The 11,151-nt window shown below is 37.4% G+C and overlaps 2 protein-coding genes across 2 annotated transcripts in view; one reads left to right on the forward strand and one right to left on the reverse strand.

Annotated features, from left to right (window-relative positions):
• The window catches only part of LOC107640078, a 4,033-nt gene extending 2,397 nt beyond the window's left edge, over nt 1-1,636 (forward strand). Inside the window, 3 exon segments of the mRNA XM_021122968.1 lie at nt 50-187; nt 306-422; nt 1,044-1,636. Of these exon segments, the coding sequence (XP_020978627.1) occupies nt 50-187; nt 306-422; nt 1,044-1,334 (546 nt within the window). The 3' untranslated portion in view covers nt 1,335-1,636.
• Nucleotides 1,991-11,151, reverse strand: part of LOC107642790 — a 12,691-nt gene continuing 3,530 nt past the window's right edge. Inside the window, exons 6-24 of the mRNA XM_016346264.2 lie at nt 10,955-11,093; nt 10,594-10,754; nt 10,310-10,434; nt 10,131-10,230; nt 9,340-9,436; nt 8,835-8,886; nt 8,599-8,700; nt 8,359-8,505; nt 8,053-8,215; nt 7,743-7,973; nt 6,984-7,150; nt 6,572-6,700; nt 6,186-6,303; nt 5,869-6,064; nt 5,601-5,712; nt 5,375-5,529; nt 3,399-4,815; nt 3,054-3,248; nt 1,991-2,827 (exon numbers count right to left, since the gene is read on the reverse strand). Of these exons, the coding sequence (XP_016201750.1) occupies nt 2,357-2,827; nt 3,054-3,248; nt 3,399-4,815; nt 5,375-5,529; nt 5,601-5,712; nt 5,869-6,064; nt 6,186-6,303; nt 6,572-6,700; nt 6,984-7,150; nt 7,743-7,973; nt 8,053-8,215; nt 8,359-8,505; nt 8,599-8,700; nt 8,835-8,886; nt 9,340-9,436; nt 10,131-10,230; nt 10,310-10,434; nt 10,594-10,754; nt 10,955-11,093 (4,277 nt within the window). The 3' untranslated portion in view covers nt 1,991-2,356. The remainder of the gene's footprint in view (nt 2,828-3,053; nt 3,249-3,398; nt 4,816-5,374; nt 5,530-5,600; nt 5,713-5,868; nt 6,065-6,185; nt 6,304-6,571; nt 6,701-6,983; nt 7,151-7,742; nt 7,974-8,052; nt 8,216-8,358; nt 8,506-8,598; nt 8,701-8,834; nt 8,887-9,339; nt 9,437-10,130; nt 10,231-10,309; nt 10,435-10,593; nt 10,755-10,954; nt 11,094-11,151) is intronic.

The following is an 11,151-nucleotide window of genomic DNA, read 5'->3' on the forward strand; positions in this document are numbered from 1 at the left end:
AATATTCCCTACATTTACTTTTCCAACAGTATTCTATAGCATATTAGACTAAAGCATTGGTTTGATCAAATTAACTAAGATTATAAAATGGTTATTATGCTAGGCAAGAATAATAGTTGGGGGCCAATTGTTCAATGCAATCACAATAGAGCACTTCATTTTGAGACTACCTTATCACCTCAAATTTGTAAGTATAGCATTGCACTTAGTTTTTGGTTTCATTTTCCTATGCTATTTTGTTGGTGATGCTTTTGTAGATTACAATGCATGATGACTTGAATTCTGATATTTGGTAAATGCGACAGACGTGCCCAAAAGCTGCAAGGAATGATGAGATGCAAGCACGAAGCATATTTGGGTTGGAATGGTCTGAGCCATTAGTTACCTTTGCACTTTCCTGTGGAAGCTGGTCTTCCCCTGCGGTATGTTTCTCTCAGCTTACAACACAATCCTGTTATGACTTTATGCATGTTCTTTCATTATTGGATCATGTTGTAAAAAAAATGTCATAGACATACAAAATATGTATTGTTTAATTTATTTTTAATATATATTTTAGAAAAATGGACAAATAGGTCCTTGAACTTTTGTCTCGCGGACATTTTCGTCCCTAACAATTGAAAAATACTTTTAAGTCTCTGACCTTCACAAAATTTGGACGGATCAGTCCCTGACAGAGGTATTTGGACGGAGGGACTGATCCGTCCAAGTTTTGTGAAAGTCAGGAACTTAAAAGTATTTTCCAATAGTCAGGGACGAAAATATCCGCGGGACAAAAGGTTAAAGACATATTTATCATTTTCTCTATATTTTATATACGATAGTTGTTAAAAGAAAAATCTTTTATTTCCTTTTAAAGTAATGGCATGCTGACTTACTCTTAGCATGTGATCAACTAGTCTGACAAAATATGACCTTCAGACCAAAGAAGTCACGTGTGGGGCAAACACTTTTCCTTTATATATATATAAGTTAAAAAATTGAATATATTTGCTTGGCTGGGTGAATTGATTGAACAAAATGTATGTTATTTTGATGTGAAGGTGAGGGTGTACACAGCATCAGAGATAGAAAATGAGTTAGAAGCAGCAAAGAGGGATTATTTGCAGGCGTCAGTTGGGATTACGAAGACAAAGAAGCTAATGATACCAAAGTTACTGGACTGGTATTTACTTGACTTTGCAAAGGACATGACGTCATTGGTGGATTGGGTGTGCCTCCAACTACCCTTTCAACTCAGAAAGGAAGCAATTGAATGCCTTGGCGGAAGGGGAACACATTCGGTGCAAGTCATGCCCTATGACTTCCGTTTCAGGTTGCTTTTACACCATTAACACTTGCTACACTCTTCACTCAACTCTTCCAAGGTTTCCGGAGTTTTGTACATTGGATAGTTCACATAGAAAGTACAGATTCAAAAGCATGTAACCTTTTTATTTTTTATTTATTTAGTAAAGGGTTTTTGGCCTTTAGGACGTTGCAGTTGGCATTAGTTGTAATGCTTTTATAGGCAGTTCCAGTAATAAGCGCAAGTGTGGTTAAACGTTAAGGGTGTATGAGCTTGCATCACTCTAGTTATTAATCTAATAAAACATTTGTGTAGGTAGGCAAGTGCCACCTTCTGTTTGCTTTTCAACTACCGTCCTCATGCATACTACTTTCCCGTATACATTTTTAAGAGGTGTGGGATGTCATTATGCGATTTGAGAAATCTAAAAGCAAAATACCCGTAACCAATTCAGTAATTAGCTCACTCGTTGACTTGAACAAATATAAACAGTTCAACCTTTTATGTATAGACTGAGAGACAAAGGCAACCACACAGTTCAACATTTTACGTATAGACTGATAGACAAAGGCAACCACAGATGGGAACAGTAAACCGGGCACCGTTGATCCAAGACCCTTTTCAACGATATCGCTGAGAAAAGGGTGTTCGTTAAGCAATTAAAAGAATTAAATTCTGCACAAAAGAATGAAAGATGATGTCTTGTTTACCCGAATGAATATATTACTGATAAAATCGCGCTCAATAACACTTTCTAACTCAAGGATGAATGAATGTTAGAATTACTGGAGACAACTCTCCATAATTACAGAAAATGCGTAATCAGTAATCACACATCATGATTCGCAAAATTGAAAGGAAAAAAAAAAAAGATAAAACCAAAAGAAAAGGCGGCAGGAGCCGAGACCACACAACTAATCACACAACTAAAGTAGTATACAAAATGGAAGAACTGTGGTTTTCCCAGATTACGAGCTTTTTCCAACCAGTTTTGCTTCTCTTTACAACAGCTTTCAGCTTTACTAGTGATACATGTTTACAGCAATTAAAATCACACATCTTAGTTAGTTAACCAAATGGCGAAGGAACTGGTCCTGCAGTTGCATCCGATCTTTTGATGCTTCCCATTCCACAGATGATGCATCCAGGGGCAGTCACGGCTGAAAATTTGGCTCCACATAAATCACATACATCATATCCAATGGTCGACAACCTGCTTAGAGTAGCAGAACAAAATTGCGAAGGGTCTTCCAATGGATCAATAGACTTGTTGGTCAAGCCCCTCTGAACACACAAGTCGATCAGGCTCCTAAATTCATCTTGTTTGCTTGGAGGTGCTTTAGAGAACAGCAGTTCGAGCATTTGCTTGGAATATGCATAATTCTGCACCTCCATGTTTCGTTTGATGGCAGTTCGAATGCAATTTATTCTGTGCTTAGCCAGAAGAGGTAATGAGCCCAGATGGCGCGAAAGTCTTGCCATCTCATCTTTTGCACTGATTGCACTAGGACCATGGACCCTTTGCAGACGTCCAATTTCCTGCATTCATGAAGAAAGCTATTTGAAGTGGACAAATATATGATTGTTAAGGTAGGAGGTAAACTGCTCCCATTGCTTTCTTAATTAAACAAGCATCAACGTCAAGGAAAACTACCACGATGGTAATGATGCCTTATGGAAACAGTTCATTTATCTAATTTGTTATTTTGGTCAGAATGCATTCATTCTATCTATGTTTCTAAGATTTGAGGCATGATGACAGTACCTGAAGAAGAGTGACAGCTATCTTGTATTGAGCACAGATTGTTGCCTGAGCTTTTATATCACTTCCACGGGATTGTTCCTTAGCCAGTGCAAGAAAAGCCTCATCAAAGCAAGACAACGCATCCGAAAGATGATTTAGCTCAAGGTGAGCCAGTCCAGTCTTGAAGCATACTGAAGCAGCAGCCCCTCGGGGAACCTGACACAGGAGTCATGAGATTGGAAACAAATAATGAAAAATCGTACTTGCTGAACAATAGGAAACTGGAACTAAAACAGGTTTTTACTCTAGTTAAAAGTGTTGGTCATTCAACATCTATATGGATGCCTATCATGTATATATTTATACCTGTCCAGGTCGTACGGTAGAAGGTGGAGAACTAGCTTGAGAAGGCTTTCCTGAATCAGCAGAATTTGGTACTCCAAGTACACTAAGATCAAGAGGTTGGGTGGAAATTGATGTCTGTGGCTGCAATTGGGGCATGACTGCAGCCTGAGTTGAGGGTTGTGGTGGGACACCACCATCCGGAAGTCCTATAGACTCAATTGGAACAACAGGTTGTTGACCAGCTTGAGGGGGAACAGCACCTTGACGGCTGAAATCAGCTCCAGAAGCATCAACCTGGCTAGGAGTCCTGCTGCTGTCATTCCCTTGGATAAATTTGGAGAGATATGTCCCAACAGGAGCCAATGTTGCAGCAACCTGCAGGGAATCCCTTGTATTCTGAAAGAAGTCCTCTGGAATAGGTCCTGCCTTAAGTCCTCCACCTACGGACCCCGTAGTTGGCTGTGAAATTGGTTCTGGCCGAGTAAATGCATCGGTACCAAACAGGTCACCAGCAGCTGAAACAGAAGCAGCCGTTCCGGCTGGTGCAACCATGCCGGCAGGAGCTTGTAGGGAGGAAATCTGGCCAAACTCCTGGCTCCCACCACTTAATGATGCCCTGCTCCTTGACGGAGCTAACCCTTCACCAAGTTTAAATTTACTAGTGGCTTCTTTAAGCTTATTGACATCCACTGTAGATGAGGAAATGGGTTTGTCTCGAATTCTAACACGTATTTTTCTGGTTTTTGATGCTCCTTCTTCATCACTACTGCTACCATCAGCAGCAGCTCCATACATGGATTTCTTAAATTCTTCTTCTGCTTTAGCTTGTTCAGCAGAGGAACTGGCAATCTGTTTATTAAGGGTTTCCAGACCCATTAATGAATCACCTTTGGAATTTTCAACCCCCTTCAATTGGTTAGTCATGGATTCAATGGAGGATGCAAGACCATTTGCTTTAACATCATTACCTGCTGGGATGAAGGATTTAACCAAGCTATCTTCCCTTACCTCTACAATGTTTCCTCTTCCTTTAATTGAGCCTAAATACACTCCAATATGATCTACAATAATAGATGGAATTGTACCATCATCAGTCTTCATATATGGTGTTACCTCAGCAGCAAGCTCCCACTGAGGTATATCCTTTGCAGTAGTAGGGGTTTTAATTTCCCAGTTTCCACCACCCCATTCAGGTCCTTTAGGAACCATACTTTCTGCGGCAAAGTTAGCAAATATGCCTTGTGTCCATCCAGTAGATCGAACTCGTAAAATCCTCTCACAATATCGCCTCAATTCTGAATCAAGATCTTCTTCTTCCAACTTCTGAGCAAGGCGCCTCATGGCACTTGGATTCAGGTGGCATATAAACAGATCAAGCATACTTTCGTAATCAGCTATGACTTCAAAGGTTTCTTTTGCTCTATCAAACTGACCAAACCTGTAAGAGATCTCAAATTACAAAAGTGTGGGCAAAAATTTCTATATCACACTACCATGTAATTAAAGGATCATCAATAGTATGAGCACTGCTAGAATATTAGGTAATGTCTTATTGTTTGTGGGTTCCAGCTTGAATAAGTAGTCCTTGACATATGAATCCTTTATTTTAAATTATCATATTGGTTATATGAGGTCTAGCATAATTAAATAGTGATAAAATTTGGTAAAATCTATCTATCATTGGCTTTGGCTCCTATTAACATGTTAATGAGTTAATCAACCTATATGTTAGGCAGCTCTAGTTCATTCACACTCTTGCTATATTAATTCACACAAGAATAAAAAACAATTATGAAAATATAATTATTGAGGAGATGCAATATATTAATTTTATGCATCAGCAATTAACTATTGACTGGGACAATGAAGTAGAACCAAACACAAGCAATATTGAAAGAAAAGTAATAGCTAATGGAGCATACTTTCAGTGTAGGTATTAGTTTGAAGAGGTATAAAGAGCCTATCATATGTACAATAAAATTTGCTAGTCAACCTACCTGATACAGGCATAACCCAACTGCCTGAACTGATGAAATAAATGCGATGTAGGAGGACATCGTGGATAATCTCTTGAACGCAGAAATTCATCTTTCAAAACAGATAAAGCAGTGGAAAACTTCAGAGCTTTCACAGCATAGACACCTCGCATCACCTAAGGTCACACCTCAACAAGATTAGATAGGCCATAACTAAAGTGGCAGGACAAAAGAATTTCATCATTACCTGGGTGAACTGTGGACCTGATTGGGATAATGACACTGCCAAATCTCCACAAACTGGAGAACCTCTGGAAAGGATGTCGAGAGACCTTGGTGTTATGCGCAGGCTGTCAAACCTTCATACACATAATAATTTACAGTATTAGTCATTACCAACTTTCATGATAAAGAAATGTAAAAACACAACTTTATGTCTAAAACTTTATAAGATATAGAAAGAAGCTAGATTTTTCCTAAGGATGTCCTAATACATATGTGGTAGAGAAGGAAACCTTGACGTTATTTGGTATAGTATTTCTGACAAGTCAAGTTTCTGCTCAAAAGTTTGCTGCATTGTAGCAAATCCGATGAGAAGAGGCTCAAGAAGACCAACAAGACAGCTTTTAATCTCAACCCCCTTCTTCTGTCTGGGATTTATTTCTGTGGGGCTAGCAAGCAACAATCGATCATTCAATGCACCAACCAAGACTGAGAAATTAAAAGAAAAAAAAAAATCATTAGTACAATACCCTACAATATTTTGACAGAATAAAACATCCAAAGCAGATGGCTAAGATACAATGACATCCCAGCATGCAGTAACAGTTACCTGCATAAGGCATACTAATTGAGAGGATAGTCCTAGCTTTCCCATCCCAACCAAGTATACTGATAGCAGTGGCAGTAGAAAAAAGAAGGGCAGGTCCAACCCATAAGAGTGATCTAAAGTGGGCAACAGTTAAGGCTTTAAAAGCAAGGTAATCCACATGACAAGTACAATTTAAGGTCTGCTCAGCCAAGTAGGAAGAAAGTGGAAAGGTATAAATAAAGAACACTGAAAATGATCTTCAACAGAATTCCTGGCTTTGAGTGCAAGTGAGTAGAGTTTATTTTCCACTTTCTCATTCATGTTATCTGGGCTAATTTAAATGTGAATAAATGGTTAGTTGATTTTAAACTTTATAAAAGAGAGTAAGAAACAAATTATAAGGATATTGAAGGAAGTCCCTTGTCAAAATTTGTAGAAGTGCCTGCAAGTATATCGAGAGCTGCTGAAACTATAAGAACTCTATGTGTTGTTAAAATTCCTGCAACATGTCCCCTAAGAGTCTCTTGCCAGTGCACCTGTCAAATTTGAACAAAAATGATCTGTTACCAATCAGAACCATAATCAGGGCCCTTTAATAACACTTTTTTTTATATATGTATTCTCGAAAACAAATAATACTAGAACTAAGGACTTTTATGAAGGAAGGCAAGGATTAAAAAGTTGCATTCTCATTGTGAGTGATACGAAAGAACTTTATTTTTTTTTATGCAAATTACAAAAAGGTTTTCACTGTTATAACAACAGAGCAAGCTCTAAGTTTGTAGTTAATAATTAAATAAGCATGGTTTTGAACAGTACCTGCAGTACAATCTCATGTCTTCTCAATTTGATTGACTTTTTGCCCTCACCCTTGGTTGATATATAGTGACCATCAGAAGTTGAATTTGAAGTTGAAAGGCGGTATCCTTGTATGAGCTTTACTAATCCAATCTGGTTCCCATGAGTAGCAAACATCAAAGTTGAATCTACAACCAAAAGGACAATTTTCAATATTTTATACCTAACAATAAACTACTGCTAAGCGCATAATGACTGTTTATGGGTAGAAAGGGATCTATTGACCCCATATTAAGACTTGACGCAGTTATGGTTAATGATTTTTGTCTAGATAATTATTTAATAAATTCAACTGCCAAAATATGATTAAATATTATTGGGACAAAATATAATTATTTTAACACTAAATACATTTACTTTTATAGAAAAAGAAATTTGATTAAGATAAGAATGAACATAAGAGGATGAGACAGATAGTAAATGTTCAAGACCTAACAAACAAAAACATGTGACACACCAATATCCATTTAGGTTTCAGCTAAGAGAACACCCTTAATCGGACCTTTTGTTGAGCCCTAAATGGGGGCCAAAAAGGTGATCATGTAGCAGATAAAATCAATAGTTTAAAAAGAATTATTAAAATAATGGATTTTGTGAAAATTTTAGTCCAATTAAGGAGTTTGTGAAAATTCATATCCTAAATGGTAATTCATTTGTGTAAAATGTTTATTAATATCATTGTCAATAGATCCCATGCATACAAACAGTGTACTCAAGTACCTAATGGAGTAGAAAAGATCCGATCAACTTCAGTCTCAAACAGAAATGGCGTAGGACCACGAATTGAGCCAACATTAGTTTCTGTAGGTTGGTCTTCCTGGAAAGCTTTTTCAATTTCCTTAGGATCCTGCAAGGCCCCTCCTGGTAGAACATACAATGCCAACCCTGTCTTGTCATCATCGAGAATGGCAAATTGGTTTTCATTGGGACCAATAAATGCTGCATCTCGACCTACAAGACAATCGAATTATTATGTCACATAAAGCATGACCAGCAATAGAAAAGAAATACATTCCACACGTGGAAGTACCTTTCACTGTGCTGCTTTTACTATTTGCTGTCTCTGCGACAGTATTTTCCCAGTACAGCACAACTTCATTTGTAGCACCACTAAATTCATAAACTATAAGAAACAGGCGTTGCTTTTTACTGTAAATCAAGTATTTTGCATGATACTCCACGTTCCCAGGAATCTATACAAGGGGATAAGCATTAGAAGGTTGAATACAGGATTCCTTTTCACTTACAACACCCACAGGAATCATAGTATCTACACAAATCTATACAAGTTACAGGGACAAGATACATGTTAAATATACTATACTCTCCACATTACCGAATTATAGAGCTTCCTGTAGATACTCTCAGATCCAGATGAGAGATTATGTGCCACAAGATTTGGTCCATCCACAAAGAAAGCCCTGACAGGATAATGAAGAACTCGGTTTGCTTTGCTAAAGAAATTTAGCTCCAAATGAAATGGCTGGCAGTGCATAAATTGTATCAGTAGAATGAACCCAACAGAAGTAAGGACAGGCAATCAAGTACCAGAATCAGATCGCCAAAGGGATCATACCTGGACAACTGGAATGTCCTTCAGGTGATGCTTGGTATCCAAAACAGTGATCAAGGGCAAGCGAGATATCGGAGTACTTTTTGCATGGCCTTCCATGAAATGCTACAAGGACAACGTGGAGTAAGGGAACATACAACAGCATCCACCAAATTTCGTGATCAGAATTCAGGTAAGCTATTGAATCCTTCTGACTTGAGGCTTATAAGAAAGACAAAAAAAATATGAAAGTAACATACACTGTAAAGAAAAGCTTTCCTTGCAATGTCTGATATCGTAAGATGACCGTGGCTGGAAGAAGGAGTGAGATTGTCAATGACGGCAGAAGATAATTACATGTCACATGCTTCATGTACTATATAATGGCAGGAGAAAATAATCAATATTGAGTTGCAAAAGCATTTGTAATGGTTTCAAAACTCGAACTAGTTAGTTAAGGCTTAATCTCCAACAGAAGTTTATGGAAAATCAATCCCATGGGAAGCAGCATGATATGCATAGTGACACGCTAATATTACGAAATTGTCACAGCAAAATCTAACAAGCAGGAACAGATATCAAGTACAATTTCAGATATATGCTATTCAGTATATACCCAATCAACCTTCATGACCATAAATCAAAGCAAAAACATTGGGGGCATTTGAGTGAAATCATATAATTAACCGATTGAATTCAAGCCCCATTTTTCTATATAGTTCAGGTGGCTTATTTTCATCTACCTAATTTCAAATGCCAACTCACCCTTTCAGATGATGTTCTTGTAGTTGAGCTTGAAGCTGATGATCAGCTAAAACTCCAGAGGATCCCAAGGCTGCCAATTTTTCCTTTAACACAGATGCTGCATAGCAATTCTACTATTAACATATGTGGAAAGGAATAGACAGAGAAAAGGCAAATATTCAATAAACATGACACGCATGGTTCTAATAGAAGCAAAAGAGAACACACAGCATGCAACAGTAACTTCATAAAATAAGTACAATTATGTGCATCACAAATGAGTATATATACACATAGATACAAACATATATGATAGAAATTTAAATGACTAAATTAAGCCTTGCAATTGAAGACATTCCACAGCATTAGGTGGTTTGGACATGTTGAGAGAAGGTCAAACGAGCATCTAGTTAGGAGGAATCAGATTAAGTACAGACATGATCCATGACTGGACACAATAGCATTGTTTGATCCATATAGCCAACCACAACTAATGGGCTAATAATTTGTTGTTGTTGTGAAGACATTACATAAAATTGTGCACTAAAAGGAAATTCAAATAGAATATTATGAAATATATTTATGAAAGGTAAGAAGAAAAGAGAGGGGGGGGGGATAAATCACATGCCACAAAAAAAATAAACATGAAAGCTCAGTGAATATTATGAAGCATCATAATGACAAGTGGAAGTATAGTGGAAAACAAACCAAACACAAATTGTAGAAGTTTTTATTTCTTCAAAATTCAAATAGCAAACATTCTGAAATACTAAGGACATTAACTGTGATTCCAGCTAAATAAAAACAATTACCTGACGATCCCCGTGCACTTTGCAAAACTGCAAAAAGTTGCTTTCTCCCTTCTCTACTGGATGTGGCCTTACTTTTAGAAGGGTCTCCACTTGGTACGTTCTGATAAAATGAACACCAAATTTATATTTACTATATTCACTTGCAAGCAAAATATAAGAAGTGTAAGGTCACACGTAACTGCAAACACTAGTGCTGCTAAATTAGATTTTGGATGAAATTCTAAAGTTTTAATCCGTGGTAAGGGATACACTGCTTCTCCACCCTGTTGCGAAAGGATGCGAGGAATATCCAGTGATTCAATTGCTGCATCAGAAAGTAGTATCTGTTAGAAACCAAATTTACTGAAATGAAAAACAGAATAGTGAAGCAACAGAAAACTTAGAATACAATTAATATAGGCGACACAAGCTTTCAAAAACAGAGGAAATACAGAGTACAGTCAGTAAGAGTTAAGATAGCTACCGGCAGTCTCAAAAAAATTTGCCTGCACAGGAGGTCTGTTAGGATTAACTATAACCCGTGTTTTCCAAACTTGCAAATTCCCATCCCTCGTTACTGTTACAAGTAAACGCAACAAGGCTAGCCAAGCAACTGATGTTATCGGCTGTGAGCTAACTTGTGTTCTGAAATAGCAATAATAAAATGCACAGATCCAAAGTCAAGAACAAGAGCAACAGAAACTTCAAGCCTCATGTTAAACATTGCCAACAACTGGCTGGAAAAAAAATGAAAAACAAATGCAAAAGAGAGCATAACTATTACCCTAGGTTGCTCAATTACAGAATGAGAAAACATCAACCATAGGTAAATTACAGCCACTCACATTCCAATCAAACTAGGTCTCTCAGTTGATACATCCCATGCCAGAAGTGTACCACGTCGATCACCAACAAAAATCCATTCGAGAGTTGGATGAAATGCAAATGCACCAGCTCCATTGAGCTTTATAGTATTATTATCAACTGGAGAGAAAACAATAAGTAATAAAACTAAAGTTATGATGTTCAAGAGAAATATAAA

This window comes from Arachis ipaensis, chromosome B05, assembly GCF_000816755.2.
Source record: "Arachis ipaensis cultivar K30076 chromosome B05, Araip1.1, whole genome shotgun sequence".
NCBI classification, from domain to species: domain Eukaryota; kingdom Viridiplantae; phylum Streptophyta; class Magnoliopsida; order Fabales; family Fabaceae; genus Arachis; species Arachis ipaensis.